General features: G+C 41.4%; 1 protein-coding gene across 1 annotated transcript in view; it reads left to right on the top strand.

Moving 5' to 3' along the window:
• The window catches only part of CCDC9B (coiled-coil domain containing 9B), a 90,734-nt gene that overhangs the window by 38,229 nt on the left and 26,783 nt on the right, over positions 1 to 25,722 (top strand). The window contains exons 6-10 of the mRNA XM_054969920.1: positions 611 to 685; positions 13,608 to 13,792; positions 15,725 to 15,780; positions 20,823 to 20,876; positions 22,526 to 22,631. Of these exons, the coding sequence (XP_054825895.1) occupies positions 611 to 685; positions 13,608 to 13,792; positions 15,725 to 15,780; positions 20,823 to 20,876; positions 22,526 to 22,631 (476 nt within the window). The remainder of the gene's footprint in view (positions 1 to 610; positions 686 to 13,607; positions 13,793 to 15,724; positions 15,781 to 20,822; positions 20,877 to 22,525; positions 22,632 to 25,722) is intronic.

Below are 25,722 nucleotides of genomic sequence, written 5' to 3'. Positions count from 1 at the left end.
ATAGAAGGAGGCCTTTGATTAATGTTCACCATGTATATAAAATGGAAGCAATAGTGACCCATCTCATGGGATTATGGTGTGCGCAAACACAATAATAAGTGTTATTCAGCCAAAGTTATTCAGCCAGACCCCATTGATTGCAATGGGAGAGTTAAGATTATGCTTCAGACACCCCCAGTGAAATTTTAAAGTGTTTAATGTTTGGCTGAATTGTACCCAGGGTTGTTAAGCACTTTACAGATCAAAAGGCCTATAAAACTAAAGGAGTAGTAAAATGTTGGGGTGCATTTGTGTGCTGATTTTGGCTGAAAGTGCTCTACTTGATGGTAAAGGTGGGGCTTTTACTGCAGATCTGCTTTTCCTTTCTGGCAACAAGGTGGAGTAGAGGGTATTTGGTAAGAATGTTGCTATTTTCTTACCCACTTTGTTTCCCTGTCCTTTCACTTTTCTTTTTTCTATTATGGTTAAATTCATCTGACAGCCTCCCTGGTGTCCTCTGTCTGTTCCTAAAACACCATCCTGAGTTTCATTAGCAGATTAATATAGCTCTGTTAATATGTACAGAAGCTGATTTGTGCTGGAATGAATATCCCGGCCCGTGTCTTTTCAGGTGCAGGAAAAAAGAACAGTGGAGAGAAGGTGGTCAGAGAGCGACAAGCACTCCGAAAATGTTCTTGGCAGAAAGGTGAGGGCAGCCTTAAATATGAATTGGCTTCAGGGAAACGGTGACAAATTGACTGTTCACAGGGAAGACTTATGGATACTGACAACTTTTTAAAACAATTCCTCTAGGAGGTGGTAGGCTTCTCTTATGTCTGGTGGTGATCTATCAGCCATGAGTTCAGATTTGGCAGCAGACTCCTTTTTGTACATTGTGGCTACCCGAGAGACCCTGTGGGGTCTTGGTGGTGTCTAGGCGCTGGCTGGAAGTGAAGATGGTGGGTCCGGAGGAATTGCCAGGATGTCATCAGAAGGGAGAGTCTTACTCTGGCTGCCTGAGAAATTTAATTTGGGCCGCGAGCCAGGACAGGAGTGGTGAGGTAATGGGGCAGGCAGCTGAACTGACCAATGGAGAAGCAGCAAGAGCACCAATGCAACCCCTGGCCCAGGGCCTCGTGGAGAGGTGTGGGTAAAGTGGCAGGAAGACTCCAGTCCCATTTAGTCTGGGAGACATGACCAGGCTACTGAGAGAACCGCCAGCAGTGGAGGCCAGGAGGATCCCCTGGGGGAGTGGTAGCTTCCAGTCAAATACTCCCAATAGTGAGAACAGGAACATAAGGAGCAGAGGAGACCTGCAGGGACTGGCACCCAAACCCATATGGCCAGGTTAAAGGCAGGGATGTATAAAGGGGAGCACCTGGTGCAGCACTTGGGGAAGGGGATTAAGCAGATCTTTACAGACCCTATGGACCGGGCTTACATGCAAGTAGGCAGGGGCCAGGTCTGAGGCCAGGGGCATCAGTCACATACATCAAGACATCAATATAAGATGTTATCTCAAGAAGAATGAAAGCACCTCATGGGTCAGAGTTCCTCAGCCAAACTCTAAGGAGTTTGACGGGATGCTTACATATACTACACTTGTGACATTACAAGCCTTAAATTCTTCATGTATTAGGGCTACCAGGACTCCTGCTAAAACAGGTCTTCTTCCGGCAGCTAGCCTTGCCCACAGCTGCTCCAAGCAGTAGTGGTAGAAAAAATGAAAAACAAACAACCACAGTTGCCATCCCGTATGCCTCTATGTCGCTTCGGGGGGAAATCTGGAAGTCATGATGGGTAGCTTTAGTAATCACTGGAAACTATGGTTTCTGGCAACTCCTAGAGCTACTCACTGTCAGTTCTAGGTTTCCTCTAGAAGTGATGTTGTGGTGCCTGTGGCCTTGTGTGCTACCCCATGTCCTCGCCCTCAGGCCATGGTTGCCCACCATGACCTAACAACCCTGGTTGATATCATGATGATGCTACATTTTCAGTCAAAACTGGCTGAAATGCTGATGTTACTGTGGGTAACATCCAGGCAGTGGATGGTACTGTGGGTAAGACAACTCAATGGGAGGACAGTGTTTCCTGAAAAGCCAACCCTTTTCAAAGCAATTCCTGGAGGAGGGACTCTTGTCAACCTTGCCAAAAACATTTGCAAAAGCAGCCCAGTTCTCTACAGCATAGACAACTAGAACGCAGTAAGTGGTGTATCCATTTGGAAGGAGAAGGTTTATGCTCTGATTTGCCATAGAACTTCCAGAAGTGGCCCTATTGGATATATGTTGGCCACAGCCAGTGACAAAGAGAGTTGAAGGGGAAGTTTTTGTAGTGGTTAAGAGCGCAGGACTCTCATCTGGAGAACCAGGTTTGATTCCTCACTCCTCCACTTGAAGCCAGCTGGGTAATCTTGGGTCAGTCACAGCTTCTAGCTCTCTCAGCCCCACCCATCTCACAGGGTGTTTTGTTGTGGGGATAATAATGGCATACTTTGTAAACTACTCTGAGTGTTAAGTCATCCTGAAGGGTGGTATATTATTATTATTATTATTATTATTATTATTATTATTATTATTATTATTATTATTATTATTAAGGGAGTGATGGTAAGTCCTGTAGATGTGAAGAACAGCTCAGTTTGTGACAGCACTCTTCATCATAAACAGTAAGCAATTTAGCATTTCTCCAATCACTCCACACTGAGGTGGCTTTTGGGAGTGAGTCACATGACCTTTTCACTGTAAAGAGGGAGTTGCAAGAGTCTGAAGAGAGAAAAGGCAGGGGCCTCCAAGTGACTGAGCAGTCCTCAGTCTGGTGCATGGCGAAGCATGTTTTACAGGAAGGCCACAGTGTGGTTCAGCACATAAGCCACCAGAGGGTGCCATAAGCACAGCGTGACCCTCAGCATCCTTCCCTGGATATTACCTTGTCACATTGCCGAGGAACAGGAGGAAGAAGTTTCCTGCCAAGGCCTGTTCTTTAACCTGACGATGCTGCTGCCCAGCTGCCAGAGGGCTCATCATCTGCTTTTTTTTTGGAGTACAAAGGCCACAACACTTTGCTTGAAGTTTAAAAGGTTTGAGATTTATTAGTCTCTGAAGGGCAGTAAAACAAAAATCCATGTGGTATCTGTTCTGTGCAGGCTTTTGCGGCCCTCGTGGCCTCAAATCTGAATTATTTCTCACTGCTCCGTAAAGCCATATGACTAAGATCAGTTGCAGGCGATCCATTTTCTCAGGTCTAGTGAACTCATGGACAGGAGGCCATGGATCTAGAGGCCGCTAAGTGCCGGTGCTCCATGAATTATAAAACATGTCATGCTCAGAGGGCAAGGTGGCAGTTTTGCAATGACCCTGGCTGGCAAGCTGCTCGGCATAGACCCCAAAGGAAGGCCTGGCTCCCTTGAGCAGGCAAGCCCTCTTAATTAACAGATGCAGAGAAGTTAGCTGTGTTAGTCTGTGGTAGCAAAATCAAAAAGAGTCCAGTAGCACCTTTAAGACTAAGCTTTAAGAGAATCGAAAGCTTATGCTAAAATAAAATTGGTTAATCTTAAAGGTGCTACTGGACTCTTTTTGATTTAATTAACAGAGTACAAATTGAATAAGCTTCCCTTCCTTGGCAATGTGATTCATTAGGAGAACACAGATGAGCTCCTTAGTGTTAGTCCCAGCTGCAGCCCCAGTGAGCAGCAAGAGGCTGCCTGATCTTTCTCCCTTATGGCCCCAACAGCACAGCTGTGGCCAAGCTGAGCCGAGCCTGAGGTTGGAAACATTTCCCTGCCCTTGCTCAGATCAGAAACACCTCCTCGATGCATAATTGGTCTAAAGCGCCAGTGTCATGATGCTGCATACTCAGTCAAAACTGACTGGATGCTGATGTTTCTGTGGGAGAATGATGCCAACTCAATGGGAGGGCAACGTTTCCTGAGTAGCCAACCCTTTTCAAAGCAATGGCTGGAGAAGGGACTCTTGTCAACCCTGCCAAAAACATTTGCAAAAGAAGCCCAGCTCTGTACAGTGTAGACAACAAGAACTCAGTAAGGGGTGTATTCATTTGGGTCCATGTGCATAGATACCTGTCTAGCTCGGATAATTATCTGTGTTCACTAGCTAGCAAAACCCCAGCAGACACTGAAGGGGAGGGGGAACATCCCAGGTCTCACATCTCATACCAGCCAGAAGATTTTATTTATTTATTCATTCATCTATAGTCCATCTTTCTCACTGAGACTCAAGTTAGATCACAAAGTTAAAAACAACACAATGGAAAACGTATAGAGCACACAGCAAAAAAGGCAGGAAAAACCCTGGAATTTAGGGAATATATTTATAATACATAAAATAAAGTAGGTCAAAGACCTTGTAAATAATGCAACAAACAAGTAATATATAGAGAATGAACAATGCAATGAAGACTGCCTAGAATTTCACAGGTAATAAAAACAATTCTGTTCCCTTTAGAAAAATGCCCTCCTGAACATGTGATATAGGTGGCTTGTACATAAGCTAGTCCACGTTTTAAATTGAAACTTTTTAATAGACCATGTTCTACAAATAGCTTATTGCCAATGAGCCACATATTCTCTATTTATCCCCATTCTAGATCCAAGGGACTGGAAAAATTGCAGAAACTCTTATGCTTACTGTGAGAAACTACCAACATAAATCTCCCTGCTTCCACTGGTCCTTACCAATCATATGGATTGTCTAGGGACTGGTTCAGGCTATAACATCTCAAATCATAACAGTAGGGATTAGAAACATCCACTACTCATTTACAGTGCTTCCTAGATGAACCCTTAGCACTCTGCCACTCTTACAGTGCAATCCTAAGCAGAGTTACTCCAGTCTAAGCCAACTGAAATCAATGGACTTAGACTGAAGTAACTGCTTAGGATTGCATTGTTAATGCCTTTCTGAACCAAGTATCTCCTTTCAGCGTGGATGGATAGCAATGGTCCCTTGACCATGGTAGTGCATACTCATCTTTTGAATAAGTATAATAATAAACAGTCATTTCTTGCCCAGTTTTTGGTTGGCTGTCCATAAGGAGCAAAGTGTATTTTCAGGCAATGGCCTAAGTCCTTATTTATGTCTTTGATTCAAGTATTGTAGTCTCTGGTAACACTGCTGGAACATGGAAGTTGGAATCAAATCACACTGGCAAAGTTTCAACAGCCAAGGAAAGATGTGCCAATGTCACACATACTTATGATACGTAACACAATAGTATAACGGACCAGTGTCAGTGGATGAAGGACACCCGGGTACAAGTCCCTACCCAGCTGTGAAGCTTGTTGGATGACCTTGGGCCAGTCAATAATTCTTAACCTAGCTCTCCCTAGGCAACTTGGAGGAAGGGTGGGTTGCAGTGAAATAAATATTTTTAAAAATACATTTTCTTTCTCTTTAACAATACTGGTTTCATTAGGTACCATTAAACAGCATGAAATCTGATGTCACACATCAAAGTCAGCAAAAAACAATATACAAGACACAATTTCCTTATTCTCACAAACAAAACAGGATCATTCAATATGTCTGTAAGTGAAATGCCCTGAAATATTTTGACCTTATTTTCTACTCTAAAAGGAGACAAATGTATTTCAGGTATTTGTAACAGCATGTCGCGGATTCACTTCTTCACATCCCTCCAAATGATTATAGCTTACCACCTAGAATGGATTTCACTGTTCAATTGGTAGAGCTCCCATTTTCACTTGGAAACAGTCATTGGTGTAATTAACACATTATGCACCAAGTATGTGCCGTAATATAACTCAATAGGATCATCAAAGGATTCCATGGGAGGTCTTGCCTCTTTATTTCCTTAATTATTGTTTCTTTCCAAAAAAAAGAAAACATTTTAGGCAAACCCACTGAAAATAATCAGCATAGCCCTGGTTCCAACATTTGTCCGGTTGTACTAAATATACATTCTGTCTCGTATTCAGGTGAACAAATGACTTTTTATTTATTGTTTTTGCAATTTGTTATTTATAGTCTGCCTTTCTTACTGAAACTCAGGGAGGATTAGACAGTATATGTGTAACTTGTGCTATTTGTCCATCACTTTAAAGTGATTTCCTTCCCTTAAACTGGTTGATATATATTTGATTTTTTATGTAAGTATCTCCTCTCACATATGCCCAGTAACATTACAGTTTACATCTTTTTCTTAGTTTAAGAGCCAAACTATGCAAGATGTGGAAAAGCTTTGATCACTTTTCCTAACAAATCTAGTTTCACTTGGAAGCACTGGGAGTTCTAATTCTGATTAAAAGAGCACCACTAGGAGAAAGTGGGGTTTAACTCTCCCCTGCCTTCCTTATCTAAGAGCAGAACCACAAGTGACAAAAGGCACAGATTGGACACTTGTCTGCTTCCCTCAAGTTTTGATGGGAAATGTAGGCAGCTTGGTGGAATGTTGGACAAGTGACAGTTGAAAAGTCCATTGGACAGCAGTCGGAGAGCGAAGCTGCGAGACCAGGATGCCTACATTTCCCATCAAAACTTGAGGGAAGCAGACAAGTGTCCAATCTGTGCCTTTTGTCACTTGTGGTTCTGCTCTAAATGAAGCTGCCATTAGTCCAACAAAAAGAAGACTACAGAGACATGAGCCCCAAAGTACAGAGTATGTACGTTGGGGCTCATACAGCTTACAGTGTGTATGTGCTTGATTTGCAATATCATCCTAAGCAGAGTTAAACCCTTCTAAGTCCATGAAAGTCAATGGGCTTAGAAGAGTATAGCTGTTTAGAATTGTACTGTTAGATTAGGACCATGGCATGGCCAAAAACTGTTTTATTACAAGCCCTGCCATCTCTCAGTATTGCTGTTTACCATCGGGCCCTGAGTGACCCAGAAGAAGTTATGCACTTGGACTTTCAAAAGGCTTTTGACAAGGTACCTTACCAAAGACTCCTGAATAAAGTTAGCAGTCATGAGATAAGAGGACGGGTCCTCTTACAGATTAAAAGTGGTTAAATGACCAGAAGCAGAGGAAAGGAATAAATGGACAAAATACTAGAACTCCAATGAAGTTGATGGGCTGTAGATTCAAGACAAAAGGAATACTTCTTTACTAAGGATTTGTGTTCAGATATTTCCAAAGAGAATATATACCCAGAAATACCTTATTGGTGTTTTTCAAATATATTTGGGTGTCTGGATGGTGTTCAGAATTTTTCAGGATATTGGTAAATGTTTAGTGCTAAAATGTATAAACTTTTGTTGAGACTGGAAACAGAAGAAGAGCAGGTGAAAAATGTATGATAAAATAGGTAAAGAAATTTGGATATAATATACAACATGAACAATGGGAGAATATGTGGTTGAAGGGCCTTAAATTTTCATTATGTTTATGGTTGAAAGAAAATCTTTATAAAATGATGTGTAGATGGTACATATCACTAAAAGTTAGTAAAAATATGTAAGAATTTTTTGAATAAATGTTGGAAATGTGAACAGCAAGAGGGGACATTTTAGCATTTATGGTGGCCATGCAACAAAACTATAAAAAAAAAGGATACAAATACACTCAATTATCCAGAAGATTTTAAAGATTAATATACAAATGAAACAGGAGGCATTCCTGCTAGGATTAATGGAAAAACAGAAGCTACTCATGGTACACGCTTTTTGTATATGACAGCAGCAGCGAGACTATTATACGGTCAAAAATGGAAAACTACAATATTACTTACCATAGAGGAACGGCTGGAGAAGATGATGGAATATGCTGAAATGGCTAAACTTATGTCTTTGATTAGGGAAAGGTCTTTAGATAAATACATTGTTACCTGGAAACTCTTTATAGTCTTTTTTTGGGAAACAGAGAGAAATACTGCCCTTCAGGACAACTTAATGCCCACTCAGAGCAGTTTACAAAGTATATTATTATTATCCCCACAACAAAACACCCTGTGAGGTGGGTGGGGCTGAGAGAGCTAGAAGCTGTGGCTGACCCAATGTCACCCAGCTGGCTTCAAGTGGAGGAGTAAGGATTAGGAATCAAACCTGGTTCTCCAGATTAGAGTCCTGCGCTCAAATTGGTACTTGTTCCCTATTTCTTTTTGATCTTTTGTTCTTTTTCTCTTCTAGTGATGTATTTTTTCTTTATTCCATTTCTCTTTATTCTTTTTTATCAATTGTTCATGAAAAATTAATAAAAAATAAAAAGAATATTGGTAAACGCATTGTGAAAAATTCTGGAAATATTCAGGAATATACAGAAATATTTGAGGCCAGTATTTTAAGACTCCCAGGGCTGTTTTTACAGTGTGTCTGTGTCAATGTCTTCTTGCCAGCTCTTGGCATTGACTTTCCAGGTTGGTTGAATTTTCTACTGTGATATTGGTTCAGTTGGGCTTGTCACATTGGCCCATGGTTCTGGGAGTCTCTGGTTCTCCAGTTCAACATTGGTTCTGTTGAGCTTGCAGCTGTATCCCTTGCTTCGGTTGGGCTTGGATTCTCTGATTTGACATTGGTTCTGGCCGTTTTCACATGGACACGCGCCCGGAAGATCTCGCAAAACTCATGGCATAAAAGCATCTTCCTAGCATGATTTCCTGACACAATCCTGTTTAATGGTGCTTTTTAAAATGTCATCGGGTCATTAAAGGGAATCGTGCAGGGAGATCGTACTAGAAAGACGCTTCATGCTGTGAGATTGCACGATTTCCCGGGGCACATGTGAAAACAGCCTTCATTGGGCTTGAGTAAAGAATAGGAATGTGCACCTGAAAAAAATATTAAATTGTTTTTCAGGTATAGATTCCTATTTTTTTTTACTCGATATAGAATTCACTTCCAGATGATATAGTGATGGCCACAGGCATAGACTGCTTTGAAAGAGGATTGATGATTGGACCGATTCATTGAGGATAGGTCCATCAGTTATTACAAACCATGGTGACTAAAGGGAACCTCAGCATTTAGAAGCAGTAAACCTCAGAATACCAGTGCTAGGAGGCAACATCAGGGGAAGCCTCTATGCTGTGTGCTTGGCGCTCCATAGTAACTGGTTGGCTACTGCCTGAGACAGGATGCTGGACTAGATGGCCTCTGGTCTGATCCAGCAGGGCTCTTATGTTCTTAAGCTCTTATTTTTAGGCAAAAATAGAACCAACAGAAGATCTGGTCCTGGGTTTCCTGAATTTCATGTAGGCTGGCAATGACCTTCTGTTCAGCAGCAACTTTTGTTTTCCGAACGACATAGTTAAAATGAACAGTTTTCTTTTTCAGTATTGCCACATAAGCTCATTGTTTTCCAAAATGTATAATGTATTTAATAATGATATTTCATGATTATTCTCAACATAGGGGATGAGTTCTGTATCTTGGCCTTCCAGAATAACTGGTTGGTAACTGTTTTCCAAAACTTGTGTTAGCATTAAAACAATAGCAAGCTCTTCTTGTTTAGGAATACTATTGCTGATGAGTGATATAATTGGAGGTGTATCAGAACTAATTTTCTTCTAAACCTTATTTCATGTATTTAATAAAGATAACATTGCATGATTATTCTCAGCATGGGAGGTGGTGGGTTCTGTCTCTCTTTTTAAGCTATGAAAGTGAACAGAGGATTCTTTTCTTTTGGTCAGGGTATCTCCCTTGAGTTCAAAAAATGGTAAGAAATGACCACAGTTGGGATGCTTTGTAATAAACTAGGAAATGGGGAATATTCATTTCCTATTCTTTTAAATTTAATAGTAAGTTTCAGGCACCTGGCACTTCACCCCATTATTCATATATTCATACACATAATATTCCATTTCCCTCAGAGCTTTTCTGATATGAATTTCTGTGTTATTTCTTGCCCTGCCTTCTTTAGCATTGAACTCTTATGCCTAACAGGTCAGGCAAGTTTAGGTAGGGAAAGCAGTTAGAAAGAGGGCAGGAACAAATCTGCTGGAAGGAACCAGCATGTCTTTAAGGTGAGAAGAACCAAGGCCTCCACAGCACAACAGGGCTTTTCCGGACCCTCACAATCGAAGAACTAACTCTTGCTTGCTCCGCCTACATGTGGATGGACCTGTCAGGCCCCTCAGTTCCCTTTGGTACAAAAGAGTTTGTTGTTCCTTCCCTCCTTTGCCCACCCACACAGGTGTGTCTCCTTGGCAACAGGTTTCTCAGTCTCTAATTTTCCTTCAGTCTATTTTGATCTGCAGCAAAATGCCAAGGAGATTAATTCTGTTTGGGAAAAGGGTGGGGGTGGCCATCTTTGAAGGGGAGAAATATGAAATAGTGAATTACCCACAGACAAAAAACGTCATAGGACTTGCTGTATATTCAACTCTGCTCTAAGCGGTCTAACTTGATACTGGGGAACTGCTGGTTTGCTCTTACCTCTGGTGGATTATGCTAAACTCTTGCTGTGTTGATAGCATTGCTTTCAAATACAGCCTTTTTCTGAGCAGCCCTTTTTGTTAAAATCTTAAATATTCAAGCAAGACCAGCTGTTACAACAGAGGATGGGACAATAAATCAGGCGGGCGCCCGGCAGTGCAAGCAAATGCTTCCCTACTCAAAGAACGTTCTTTGACGTGCACTTTATGATTGTTCTGCAGTGTGCTCTGAGCTGGCCTGCTCTTGTAGGAGGATCAGTTACACAGGCACACACATTTATACACAGATTGCTATATATTAAAAGCCACTGTAATATAATAGTTAAGGCCCTGAGCTGTGAACAAGGAAGTTCCTGGTTCAACTCTGTCTCCTCTGAGCCTGAACTTCATTGGGTGGCCTTAGTGGAGCGGCTTCCCAGAGCCTTACTGAAAGGGCTCATGCTCTCCAGGTCCCAGTACCCTGAGGGGAGACAGGAGAAGTCAGCACCCCCCTGAGGAGGATTCTGGATCCTTTTGGATCCCATTGGTACCTGCTGGGGCTCCCCCACCTTGGAACCCTTGGCAATTACTCCCTAGATCTCAAGCACAGAGGAGCCAGTCAGCCTGACCTGAAGCCCGTACAGAAAGGCAGAACACTTGCCTGGCAAAATATAGCCCCCCCCCCTTCTCATAATTCTGCTCATGGGGTGAAATTCCTGGCAACGAGGACCAGGATCAGTTCCACAAATGCCTGAGGAAGGGATGCTGCTGTAGGATCACCTACAGAGCCCTCTCGTAGTTGCTGGGACATCTCTTTAGTGAACCTTCTCACTGTGTGCCCTTGGCCTTGCCTGGGTACCTCCTTGGCTGCTTCAGCAATCCTGACTTGCACCTGCTCATTGCTGTGATGCTTCGCTTCTTTTCCACTTCCTCGGCTGTCCTGCCTTTGATGTAGTCCTTTGTTGATCTTCCTTGTTGATAAGGCTGCTGTCCTAAGAACACTTTCCTGGGACTAAGCGCCATTCAATAAAATACGGTTTGTTTCCAGGCTGGAGAATCTGGGCTGCCAGGATGCTGGAACAGGACAGCCTCCCATTTGCAATATAGGGAGAATAGTATTGCCCCATCTTGCAGGACTCTTGTAAGGGCTACTGAGATAATGTGTGTGAAGCACTTTCAATACGGTTCAATGTTAAAACTGATTTAAAGAGTAATACTTAACAAGTCTCTTGAATGATTAGCTGCACAAACCATTTGTACAGCTGGAAAAGCCAAATGAACACTTAGCCATTTGCATTCAGCTCCTTAAGGGAATGTGCTTTCAATGGTTTATTAATTCAGCACTAAGTACCTGCTAGATCTGATACTACTTTTGGGATGTAAAGTGCAGAAATGATAGAATGGACTGTGCCACTTCAGTCCGTAGGAGAGGGATTCAATTTTTCCAAATTCCTCTAGAGTAATAATTCCAGCAAGTGGAAAGCTGCCATTTACTCTCTGATTTGCAAATATTTGAATTGCACAAAGGTTTGTTAAGCATGTGACACCCCCTCCCACCAGTCTGAAATGATAAAATGATTTTTTACCACTACATAATTCTCCTCCATTTGTGAACTTGGCCTCAGGCTAGAGGAGATCAGTTTTCTTGTCTTAACTTAGTACCCTGGACTTTTGACTTCCCAAAATATTGGCCCTGAATCCCAAAACAGGCTCGAGCTTCTGAGGATCAACCATATAAGTATTGTACCATTACAAAACAACAAGACCCTCAGTTTTCTAAAGCAAAGGATCTTTATTGCCAGTAGGGAAAATATAAAGAGGAGATAAGAGAGTGAGTCTGAACACTAAATTAAAATTCCGCAATGTATTACCAACCCATCTCTATAAACCACTAAGAGAAAGGTTGTGCAATTCTAAGTTCATTACTCCCTCGACGGAGTATGCTTAGCAGAAGGAGATGGACTAGTGCAGAGATGCTCTTTCATTATGTTATTACTGTCCATTTGTTAAGCACATAATGGTGGACTAGGTGCAGCACAATGCTTTAAAATAAGCAGGTCCCTGCTGAATATTGGCTTACATTTTAAGAAAAATAAGACACAAAAATGGAAAGAAAAAGATAGCTAAGGAGAAGTATCCAGTGCATGCTGTGGTCCACAAGACCACACTCAAAGTAATTGTTCTGTAGCCACACTTATGGCCACCCTGCATGTCCTATGGCTGCAGCCAAAAGCCACTATGCAAGACCAGTCTCAGTGAACTGGGCCTGGAACTGAATGTTGCTTCTAGACTGCCAAACGTCTAGGTCAGTGATTCCCCAATCAATGGTTTTTCTGATGCCTATTTGTTTCATTTTCATTCATTCATGTTATTTATGTTATTTATAGTCCACCTTTCTCACTGGGATTCAAAGCATATTACACAATGTGAATCAATGCAATCAATAGGATGATGCATCTAATAAGCAATGTAATAGGACTAACAACTGTAGAAAATTGAAACAGAGCTGTCATCTGAACATTAAGCATTAAACATGAAATGTATAGTTTGAACATGGTATAACATCAGTGTATTTCCCTGGGCCAATCTTTACAAAAATGCCCTCCTGAACAGTTCTGTTTTACACAGCTTGCAAAATGCCAGGACCCTAACTCCCTCACGTAGGCCACAGGGTGGTCTCTACTGCAGGACAACAAAGCATCTGTTTCCCTGAGCAAGCAGCAAGTACTGGCTTTTATGTACCTCACTGGAGCAGGAGGTGCTTCAGAAGAACCCAGGAGGTTTTCATCTTTGTGTCATCAAGAAGCTCTCATTAAGAAACAGCTGCCTCCATCATAGCAGGTTGCATGTCTTACTACAACCTCCAAATATTTTGTGAGTGGTCCCAGCCCCATGGCAGTCATTTTGTGGCAGTGCTCATTGTTCTCAGAATTCCAAGATCTGTTCTCAGAATTCCAGGATCAATGAGATTGGGGGCCTTGATCTAGGTGGCATGGAACATGAGCAAGTGTAGGAATGTCTACTTGTAACCTAGCAGCGCTACCATTCTCATTTCACCTTGTGCATCTAGTACAGCTGCATGTTTAGAGATTTTAATTCAGAAGTCATTCAAGCAGCTTCCTATGAGATAGGGTGGCTGTAACATAAGAAATGGTGATAGTCCGTAAAGAGCAGGCAAACCAGAATAGTAGCCTACAGTCCAGCAGAAGAGTTGCTGCAGTGCTGCAGTTGTCCCCTTCAAATGCTGAGTGTCCAAGGAGTGCTACCGCATTAATTTGTTACCCTCTTGTTCATATAGGAGAGAGGGAAATCTCCCCAGAAGAGTCCAGGAGACAAGAGCTGTATCCTGTCTGGAAAAGAGCGATCAGAATATATGCGGTGGAAGAAAGAACGGGATCAGATTGACCTTGAGCGACTGGCACGTCACAAGAATGCAAGGGGAGAATGGCGACGGGCTTGGGACATAGAAAAATCAGAGCGTCTGTAAGTCATCTCTAAGTTAATACACCCTGAATGATGAAGCCTGCAAAGAGGTCAACAGTGGGAACAATATTCTAGTGGGAGGTAGAATGTTGATGGGAAGCAATATGTCTATGTACACTCTTGGGGTTGTGTTCATGCGAGTTTTATGTGATTTACAATTGCTAGAGAAGGAAAATAGTACATCAGAGTCTCTGCATCAATAGGTGACTCAAATTCAATGACCCACAGTGGATTTTTTATAATGCCAGGTTGTATACAGCTGATAAGAGACTCTCAAGATGTTCAGTGAAGAAGACCCCCTTAGAAATGTAGACACTGAAGCCTGGTACCCATGACAGCTCCACACATTCACTAAAGGGAGGGAGAGAAGGAGCTGGTTTTGGAATGTAGCTGATCATGGGGAGGGGAGTTCCCATGGCCCCTTACTCCATACAGTCACTCCTGCAGATGCCCAGGTGGCTATGCAGAGGGAGTGGGTGGGGCCAATGCTCTCTTTCCCATCTCCCTCCCTGCACGTGTGCCAAGATCCAGTCTAGTTGATGGCCCTGTTCTATTAGTGAATGCCTTGCAGATATTCCAAATGGATTATTCTGTGTCAGATAACCGAATTAGAAACACTCAGCATAATGAGGCACCTTGCCTAGAATCACATTACTAGATTTTGGGGTCATCCAATGAAAGTGGGTTTGGGGCCAGCTTTTTCACAACACAAAATTAACTTATGAAATTCAAGCCTACAAAACGTGATGATAGTTCTTTCCTTTATGGATTTTAAAATAGATTATATAAAGTCAGGATGATTATCAGTAATAGGTTAATGGAACTTGACTATTCAGAGACAGCACTTTTCTGAGAGCCACATGCTGGGAACATTTGAAAAGGCAGCCATGTTGCCTTCGTGCCCAGAAGCATTAAGGGCTTCCCAGAAACATCTGGTGGCTGTTACTGGAAAGAGGATGTTGGGCCAGATGGACCCTTGGTTGGATTCAGCATGGCTTTTCGTGTTTTTACAGCATGTTTTCATAGCAACTCTAAGCATACTAAAAATAAGATGGCTGCAAGGTTTTGTGAGGAGGAAGACAAGACAGTAAAGGTACAGGAGAGTAGGATTTCTGTTCACTGCATACAGTTGTGGTGGGAAGTGCCATCAATTTGCAGGTGACTTATGGCGACCTTGTAGGTTTACAAGGCAAGAGACATTCATAGGGGATTTGTCATAGCTTGGCTCTGCATAGAACTCTGATCATCTTTGGAGCTCTCCAATCTGATTATTAATCAGGGCCTACCCTGCTTAGCTTCCAAGATCTAATGAGATTGGGCTAGTCTGGGCCATCTGGGTCAGGGCTGTGTGCAATTAGTAGGAAGTTTTTACAGGGCAGCCTGTTGATAGCCATATGAAGCGATATTCTTAAATCATGTACAATGAATATTTTAGGACAAACCTAGATGCAACAGGAATATGAATGTGTATTTATTCATATATTCATCCATTCATTTTACTGGAAATGAGGTTGGCAGGCGAGATGAGATGGCCTAAACCTTGCCCCTTACCTGTACATACTTTGTTGCATGAAGCATTTCCCCCACAGCTCAGCTCACTTCCTATATTGTAAATGTCATTGCTGTATTTGTTGGCCCATAAGAGCCAGTGTGGTATAGTGGTTAGAGTATCAGGCTAGGATCTGGGCAACACAGGTTCAAATCTCTTCTCTGCTGTGGAAGCTCACTGAGTGACCTTGGGCCAGTTATGCATACTCAACCTGCCTCACAGGGTGGTTGTGAGGATAAATGGAGGGGAAGGGAATGATGTAAGCTGCCTTGGGTCCCCATTGGGGAGAAAGGCAGGGTACAAATGATGTAAATAGATAACATAAATATGGACAGATTTTTTTCAGTTGTTTCATACCTGAAATGATTCCTTCTCTCTTGCAGGTTTGAAGATACTAAGGATGGGGAAGTAGCTTTGGATTGTGTCCATAGTAAGAAAGGTCAGTAAGGCCGTTTTTCTGTCAGTTGTGAAGGGATGAAAATCTTGACACTTCCTTGCCTTGGTTCAGTCTATCAGATGCTGAAAACATACTTCTAATTTCTTTTGGGAGAAGTTTCTTTCAAACTTCACATGTTTCAAGGTATATGTGGGGAGGGAGAACAATGATAGAATCTCCAGAGAAGACTAATGTGTGATGAAAGTTTAGAAGCAACCATTCCAGAAGTCATTTGGACATTTATTTATTTAGAAAAATTCTATGCTGCTTGTTCAGTGAAACTTGTTAAACTGCATAAATATCCCCTAGCATTAAAAACTAAAAGAGAACATGAAAGCAGCTAATGAAGACTAAACCTTCATTAAAACTCCCATCATGTCACTTTTCCATGTCTTTGGAGTGAGTTGTGACCCACAAGAGCCCTGTGCCCACACCTTTCAAATAAAGAGAGAAGCAGCTTCAGAAAGCAGTGGCTAAGGCCAATCCTGCTTCCATCGGGCTTTACAGAAAAGACATAATGTGAGCTCAGATTTAAAGCAGTGTGGTCAGTGAATTGAAAAAGAAAAAAAGAAAAAAGAGAATTAAAACACAACTGTCTTATTTGGATCTCATTTATTCTGATCTGGATCCCCCAGAATTCCCTGTGCAAACCCTGTCACCAGAAAGGACACTCCAGTGGCACAGCTGTCAGGACATGTGCTTGCGCCAGTGTTCTGCTATGGGCAGAAGCAATCTGGTGTTGGAGGAGTTTACAGTTATCCTGTTGTCATGGATAAATCACTGTCTGATAAGGTTGACTGTTTCAGGGCAATGCTATTGTTGTAGAAATTGTTGCTCTGCAACTAGGGATCAGTCCCCTAGTTGCTGTTGGTTTGCTGCTTGGGTTTGCCTCTTACCATAGGCATGTAAAGAGTGCAACCTCACTTGATCTTTCCCTAGTACTAAACTGATGTCTCTGCTAAGAATAATATGCCAGCAGCAGGAAGGTCTTTAAGCAAAACTGGAAGTTTTTATTCATACAGGCAAAACAAAACAAAAAAAAGTTAGGCAAGGCACCAGATATGGGCCCAGCTCACTGACCACTAGAGCATTATAGAGATAGATACAGAATACAAGTTAGCATGCAAGATACAACAATATTATAAGATAACTACAAAAAAAACCCTTACCCTCCCCCCATTCCAGAGCTCTGCCCCCCCCCATTGCACAGCCGCAAAGGCTAGCACTAGCCTTTGCGCATTGGCAAGTGAAGGGTCCTGAGTATCTGGTTCGTCCCTCTTTTATAGGGAGGTATCAAAGTCTTGTTAACATCCTAATCAATTACATTGTCTTTGTTCTTGAAAGACAGTTCTGCTGAGGGTCTTTCATGTAAACACAAGTCTACACATCCCTTACCTCTGTGATAGACTGCATCTTTGATATGCATTTGTAATTTGCAAAGGAATGTTCACACACCACTAGTCATAGGATATCCTGTTCTCCCCGGAGATAAGCTGTTTGCTGTTTACCTTTGCTCTTTTGGTGATTTATATGAAAAAGGCCAGAGGACTTAAAAAGGTCCCAAACAATTAACAACTTTTATGGCCTCATCTATTCCCTGTCACAGAGGGTGAGATCTTCCTAGGAAAGGCAACTTTATTCTGCAGGGACAGAGCTTTTGGAAGATTTCTTTTTCCCAAACTATAGCTGGTTCTCTATTTCTAACATAGGCCAAAAAGGCCTGGTTCCGACCCACTAACAAAATTCTGACGACAGCTATGAATGATTATTCAGAAGTAACTTTCACTGAGTTAAATGGAATTTACTCCCTAGTAATTGTATTGAGGATTGGAGCCCCGAAGACTTCTACTGCTGCAGGTAGGGAAAGGGGATATTAAAACAATTGTCCCTGCAGAATGACAGATACAGTTAGTTCCTTGACTGTTCTGGGGAGTTTCCACCTGATATGGTTGTCTAACCTGTCAATTGTGGCTGGCCTTAGTATGAGGAAAGGGTCTGAGCAGTGGGCATGATTGCTCCCATTGTCCTTCATCTACCTGTAAGAACACGCTCACTTTTTGGTTAACTGTGGAATGGAGAGCCATGAAGCAACAAGGATGACACAACTAGAGTGATGGTGGGTGAAAAGAGTTGGCAAAGCTGGCAAGATACCAATTTAGAGCTTACTCCATGGCAGTGTGTTGAGAGGTATCACAACGGCCTCCGTGACTGGCAGCTCTTTTGTATTTTGTGCTAGTCACCAGGGAGTGCTGGTGTATCCCTTGGCTATTCATGGTGGTGACCAATTTGCAAAGAACTTTTTGGATCAAATTGATTGTATTCAGTCTGACTTGAACAGTATGTTAATTACATTTTCAAAAGATGGATGTTACTGTGGCTTCCATTTGTTAAATTTATGTGGAAGCTTTTCATTACATGTAGCCTGAGAATGTGAACAAGATCTTTGGAGAAGTGAATTTACCCCTCTGTTCTCAATCCTTGCCCCGCTGAACTACTTAAATCTCACAAAGAAAATTGAAATAGGTGCAATAATTAGTTTCTTATCAAACCTTATCTTATTTTAGTGCATAACATAACATAACAGCATAAAATAAATCTTTTATAACTTAGTATATAACGTAGTATTTTTAAATATTTGTGAAATTTAAAAGTAAAACAGTACATTGTTAAACAGAGTGACTCCAGTTACTCCTGAGTAACTTTGTTTAGGATTGCACTGCTTAAGATTATACTGAAAATATCTTAATTTTCATACAGAAATGGAACAAATTAAAAACTGTATGTTAAAATGGATGAAATTTTTTGGAAAAACCATTTCCATGAATCAATGGGAAAGTCTTATGGACTAAAGAAATCAAATGTACAGATTATCAGCTGTTAAGAGAGAATTGGTATAAAATGTTCTTCAAATGGTATATCACACCTAAAGAATTGCAAGAATCAATAAGGATTGCAGTGGACAGTGTTGGAAATGCCAATGCATGGATACAACATTTTATCATATGTGGTGGACATGCAAGAAGGCACAAAGATATTGATAATACATGAAGAGACGCAGAAGATTTTCAAGCTTTGGTTTGAGTTAAATCTCAAAAATATGCTATTAAATATTCTACCGAGCAATATTACAAAAGAACATGGCGAACTTTCACGTATATGGTGACAGCTGTGAGAGTACTATATGCTGCAAAATGGGAGACAGAATCTTGCCCAGATATGTCTGAGTGGATTGACAAAGTGTTCGAATATGCATCGATGGCTAAATTAACTGCTTATGTACATAACAGGCCAATATCGGAATTCCAGAAAAAATGGAAAGATTTCTTTGATTTCGTAGCTCAAAGTTAAGAAAAATTAAGAGTAGTTGATATAGAAATAGACTAATTATAATACGGAGACGTTAAAAATGTTGAGTATAAAATATGAAATAGATGACTGATTAAAGATTATTGATATGAAATTGTAGGTATAAGTAATTAAGGAGAGGGAGAGGAGAAACATTCCATAAGTTAGTTGTGTTGCCACATATTCAGAATATACTTTTCTGTTGAATTCAAATTTATTATTTTGTACAAGTTTTTATGCACTTGCTATTGCTATTTGTATTTTTCTTTTCAAATAAAATTCTAATTTTTTTTTAAAAAAATTAAATCTAGTAAAGAAGGATTGACATAGTTGGTGGTACGGATCATTAATGTCTTGTTCAAGGAGAAGTCCACAACAAAAAGCTTTGAAATAAACCTACTAACACTCCTTATTAAATAGCTTTGGACCCCTCAGTCCTGAACTATTAATGGCATGTGCCATATTTGACCTTTGGGCCAGAGTGCTTGAGTGAGTGGCAACTCAAACCCAAGTTTTTCCATTGACCATGGTATCCTTTGGGATAATCAAGCTGGGAAAGGACTAGAGAATATTATTTTGTAGTTGCCTTGGTCTTTCCTGGAAGATAATTTCCCAGAGGTGGTGCTGGTTGACTCTGGCCATTGGCCTATGGGTTCTGCAGGGTTTCATCTCATCTCCCGTGCTATTCATTGGCTACATGAAACAATTGAGAGGGGTAACACAGAAATTAAGAGTTCAGTGCTTTAACTTGTTAATTTTTATATTGTAGCTATTTTATTGTTTAAATTTTTACAAGTGAGCCATCCTCACACTCTTCTTATATAATGGCAAGATAGAAATGCTGTATATAAACAGGGCTTATTTTGAGGGGGAACATGCAGGAACACAGTTCCATCAGTTCCCCAAAGAGGTCACATGACAGGTGGTCCTGCCCATGTGATTCTTGGCCATTTTGGGCCCATTTCAGCCTGAATTGGGGCCAAAATATCCCAGATTGGGCCTCTGATGGGTGGTGGATCACTCTCTCGCTCAGCAGCAGCTGGATCCTGACCATTTTGGGCCCCTTTTTGGCCATTTTCAGCCCCTTTTTGCCATTTTGGGCCCAATTTTGGCCATGAATGGCCAAGATTGGGGCCAAAATAGCCAGGATAGGTGATGTCAGGGGGTGTGGCATATGCAAATCAGTTATGCTAATGACACACTTCCAGCAATGGCAAGGGGCATGGCATATGCTAATGAGGTCCTCCAGCTCTTTTTCTACGAAATGACCCCTGTATATAAGCATAATAATATATATTTGGAAAGCACAAAAGCAGCAGCCTTCATATTGTTGTCATATTGTTTTTGCTGAAATGTGAAATTGTGTTTAGAAAAAAAACTACTAAAAACATCATGAAGAATGTTTGAGCCAAACAAATGTAAAAGCAATATTTTATTAAAAGTTGGAGTTTTTACCTCGAGCACAGATAGAAAACCATATTGTTCATTTTCTTTGCTCATTATTACTGTTATACAAGCAGCGTTCTCAGTGCATTTAATTCAAATGTATGTATTTTCAGCTGCCAGATGTTGAAACCACCAAATGTCCTGCCTTGTCTTATAGTTACACCTTTTTTGTGTTAGGCAGTTAGTGCTGTGCTGGGTTGGGGAAATGGGAGCTCCTACTAATCATACTGATTTTTATGCTTTGTACTTTCAAGGTACTAGAAATATCAGGAAGTCCCAGCACCGATCATTGCCTTCTGAAGGAAAAGGTGAGTAGGATCCAGGAATAGTCTTTTAGCTCATTTCAGTTATATTGTAAATCCTGGCTCATTGCACCAATGAACCATCAAGAGACTAACAAACACCTTACTGAGATAATATGTTTTGCCCCAATTGTTTCCACTCATGATTCCAGGTCCAGAGTTGAGATGGGCAGGAACTGGAAAAAAACCAACCATGTGGTTTGTAGTTCGTCAAATTTCACGAACCGTGAACTTTCATGAACCTGCCCCTGGTTCACAAACCGGTTCGTTTGGTTCGTGAAACCATCACATCTGGGTCAGAAAACCATCACTTCCGGGTCAGCAGAAGGTCACTTCCGGGTCAGCAGAAGGTCTGCAGGAAGTCCATCCCCTGTTGCCTAGGAAACTGATTGATTGGCACCAGGCTGTCTGCAGTCATGAACCAAAAAACAAACCAAACGAACCAGCCTAAAGTTTGTGGCGGTTCATCAGAAATGGGATCTGATGAACCACGAATCGGCCTGGTTCATGCTTAATTTTGGTTCGTATTTCGGTTCGTGCCCATCTCTAGTCCAGAGTAGCATCCCTTTTATAGAGGCACTGAGTAACATTTGCTTTTTCCAGCCCATCAACTGGTCATTGCAGATATGTTTGTTGGTTTAGACTTGCACCCTTCTTCCATGGCTGAATTACTACCATTTTAACTGTTTCCTGCATCTTTCAGCAACACTGCTGTTGGATAAAGGAATATTTGTGACAGTGAAGAAAGAGAGACTATATACTCAAGGTGGCCAACAAATTGCTGAATAGTAAGAAATGCAGTAAAAACAGAAAGACTAGGGGTTGCGACCTAAACAGAGCAAGCAGAGTGGTGCCTGAGGAAGGCAATGTCTTCCTTTCCCTCCCCTCATAAGTTTGTGTGCCCCTAGAAGATATGCTCATGTAGACCTCCCAGGTGTGCTTCCTACCACACCACTCAACAAAGTTCATATTCTTCTCTAACCTGAGGAGCTTTCTTGTACTTTAAGTGGCTCTTGCACTGCAAGAAGAGTTACATAAGTTGGAGGAAAGCTTCTTAGGCTGGAGAAAGGCTTCAAACACTGGTGTTTACTCTACTGCTCTGAGTAAAATGGTAAGGTACATACCAGTGGGAAATGCATAGTGGGAGTTTATAGCAGGAAGAAAGAATTGGCGAACATTGCTCTCCCTTCCCCTACATACAGAAATGCAACTCTGTTGGAGGAACTGCTGTTGAGCTGACAGAGACACCTTAGGATCCAAGCTAACATGTCTCTGAAAACTGCTATTTTTATATTCTTCAGTGGAAGTCTTTGGCTGCATCCACACATCACTGGATATTGTGCTATTGTTGCACTATAGTGATAATCTGGATTGTTTTGTCCACATAGGAAAATCCAGTTGTGAATGGTTGCTATTGTGCAACAATAGCACAACATCCAACAATGTGTGAATGAAGCCCTTGCCTCTCTAATGTTCAAGGAATTTCTTAGTCTCCCAGTTCTATGTATGAATAAGATAATACACCTCTTAGTCAAGCCTTATTGCTACTGCGCTCTGTTTCAAACACAGCACTCAAAGCTCTAAGGTAGGCCTTCTGGAGATAGACTGATGCTGGACTGGCTAGACTCCAGTTCTGTCTATGGCATGTTTTTCAGGTGGAGGACCACATAGAATGGGCACCAGTGAGCCTGCTTCCAGAACATTGCCAGTAACGAGCAGTAAGGCCAAAGGAAAGGACCGTTTGACAGGCAGAGCCAGACGGTAAGGGGTAGGGGGCAGATATCAAGGGACCTTCATTGCATCTTGGATGTATTCTCTGCCTATCTTTGGAAAAGAAATTCAATATCCACTAGAGAATGGAGATACATTATATGTTGCTTATAGAATTATCCCAATATTTAAATAGTGTTTTTTTTAGCAGAGAGTACATACTTGGAAATCAACTATACAGTCTTTGTGTTTAAGGTTTAGATTGGTGCTATGGACTGATTTGGTTGTCTGTGAAATCATAGTGTTCTGCTTCTTGGAGGCAGTATAGATTTCTGTTACTCTCTGTGGCATTTTCTAGTATTGGAACCCAGTTAGGGGCAAAATCAGACACTGTGCAAGGTAGTAAGCCAAGGACAGGGGCAGAAACTCACATATGTTCTGACCCCCATTTCTATCCTCTGTCTCCTGCTTTCTATGAGATTGGAGCAGACATGCATTTAAAGAGATGGGTCAGCTCTTTAATGTTAATGTTAATTTAATGTTTACACACACTTGCTTACCACTTCACAAAGATTCATCATCAGCACACTTTCAATATGCTATATGAGATGAACAGTTCTGCTGAATGTATGCGTAGCAAGTTTATTTCATTTCCTTAGGGAACCTGTTTGGTGTAGTGGTTAAGAGCGGCAGGATTTTAATCTGGAGAACTGAGTTTGATTCCCCACTCCTCCACATAAAGCCAGCTGGGTGGCCTTGGGTCAGTCACAGGTCTCTCAGAGCTCTCTCAGCCCCACCCACCTCACAGGGTGATTGTTGTGAGGATAAGAACATACTTTGTAAACCACTCTGAGTGGGTGTTAAGTTGTCCTGAAGGGTGGTATATAAATCAGACGTTACTATGTTATTATTATGGTATATTTGCTGAAAATAACCCTATGATTGAACTCAACAGCTGCAAGAAAAAGAAAAGCCAGTTGTAGTTTGTATTAGAAAAAATGACTGGGGAGTAACTAGAAGTTTATTTTTTTAATCTGTGTGACTTTTCTTTCTTGTGTTTGTGTTATTTGAAGAGCCTAACGTTTTAAGATAGTGAAGTTCTTTGTGGGTCAGCTTGAGTTGTTTTTTGGGTGTCTCCAGAATTTAGTTGGAAGGTCAATTGAGTCCAAATTAGTCACTTCTTCCCAATCTGATCACCTCAATGTGATGAATGAATGACTCGTAAACCCTTCCTTGTTCCTTCTGGGTGGGCCCTGGGAGGTAGGGAAAAACCTCAAGACTCTGCCTGGCACTGCTGCCCCTTTCTTTCACTCACCAGGGGTGCCCAAACCAAATTGCTTTGCTGCACAAGGTACCATGGGAGAGCTCTATTGCAACTATGCCATTTAGAGCTATTGTCCTCCAGGGATACTGAGCTCCTCTGCTGCCACTCCCCATTACTACACTGCAGACAGCAGGACTGAATAGGCATGGTGTTTTTCAGAGACAAGACTCAGAGTGTTTACAATATAAGCAGGGCTTTTTTTCAGCTGGAACGCGGTGGAACGGAGTTCTGGAACCTCTTGAAAATGGTCACATGGCTGGTGGCTCCGCCGCCTGATCTCCAGACAGGGGGGAGTTTAGATTCAGCAGCACGGAGGGCAATCTAAACTCCCCTCTGTCTGGAGATCAGGGGGCGGGGCCACCAGCCATGTGACCATTTTCTCCAAGGGCAACCCACTGAGTTCTGCCAGCTCTTTTCCCAGAAAAAAAGCCCTGAATATAAGCAAGTTTAATAAATGAATAAAAAATCACACATGTTCTGTTCAAATATTTCAGGGTGAGCAAAGGAAAAAGAAAAGGAAAAACCCACAGCCCTCTTTTCATACACTAGGTACTTCCTAAATGATGTTGATATAGGATAGGCTAGCTTCACTTGAAGTTGCAGTTCACTTGAAGTTCAGTGTTACTTTAATGCTCACTGTTGGCTCATCTCTCCATTGTTCCTTGCCACGTGGAAAAGATGTCGTCCATCATGGCTTGTGCTGTCAAGTCAATAGCAAAATGCAAGTATAAGAGTCAGAGAGTTGCTTCTTTGCATCCTGAGAATTTATAATCTGCTTTAGGGAGTTCTTCCCATCTGAGGCTCATTTAGATCTTCTTAGCTTCATTGCTTGTAGGTATGACTTACTAGGTGGGACAGTGAATCATTGTCCAGCTTTGGCCAAATTCATTAGAATACCTAATGCTCTGTGCTTGGAGCTTGATGGCTTCTTCCTTCAAACTCTTCCTTTCTGCCAGCTACTAGCCTGCAGCTGGACTCCTGTACATGGACAGAAAGCTATCACAATAATTAAAATACTGGGGTGAATTCTTGGGTAGAGGGCATTTCTCCACAACTGTTTATAATGAGTTAACTAACCATAACTTTGCGTTTGACCATAGACTTGTTCTAATGTTTGATTTTTGGCACTCCAGCCATACATGATCCTACTGATATACAGGATCACCATTTTGGGTGAAAAGCGAAAATGGGCATATTTTCTATGCATGTACAGCTTTGTTGCATGCAAATGAATTTCTTCAACAATGTGTTCTTTTCAAAGCTGTACATGCATGGAAAATAGGCATTGCCCCTCTTCGCACAAAATGACTATCACACATATTAGGAGGATTGTGGGCAATATGCTCCTGTTATGTTAGGTTGGAGGTCCTAAATCAAATGTCTGAACAAGGCTGGAAACAACCTGAACTGGAACAATAAAATTAGTATAGCTTTTGCTTATAAACTGCATAGTAGCACTCATTTAACCAATTCCAAAACCAAATGTTTCCATAGTTGGCTGATTAATATCTCTCTGTGTGTGTGTGTGTGTGTGTGTGTGTGTGAGAGAGAGAGAGAGAGAGAGACTAAAGGATAATGATTATGACAGACTTTTCAAGCTATTATTTGATGGAAGAATCAGAAATTTTATTCATGCATTTCACTCTGTTCTTCCTATATATTATGCTTGTTATATTAAGCCAAACTGATACATTTGAGCACGCTAGGAAGAGGATATGTTTTTTCAGGAGGTCAAAATTTTAAGATTTGTCATTCAAAAATATAAAAGACTAATTCACCAAATCATTATGTTTTCATTCGATGACAGTAGAAGTGCAA

The sequence above is a fragment of the Eublepharis macularius genome, chromosome 2 (genome assembly GCF_028583425.1).
Source record: "Eublepharis macularius isolate TG4126 chromosome 2, MPM_Emac_v1.0, whole genome shotgun sequence".
NCBI classification, from domain to species: domain Eukaryota; kingdom Metazoa; phylum Chordata; class Lepidosauria; order Squamata; family Eublepharidae; genus Eublepharis; species Eublepharis macularius.
The sequence above is the reverse complement of the archived record's forward strand: the minus strand, read 5'-3'. Positions and strand labels throughout refer to the sequence as shown.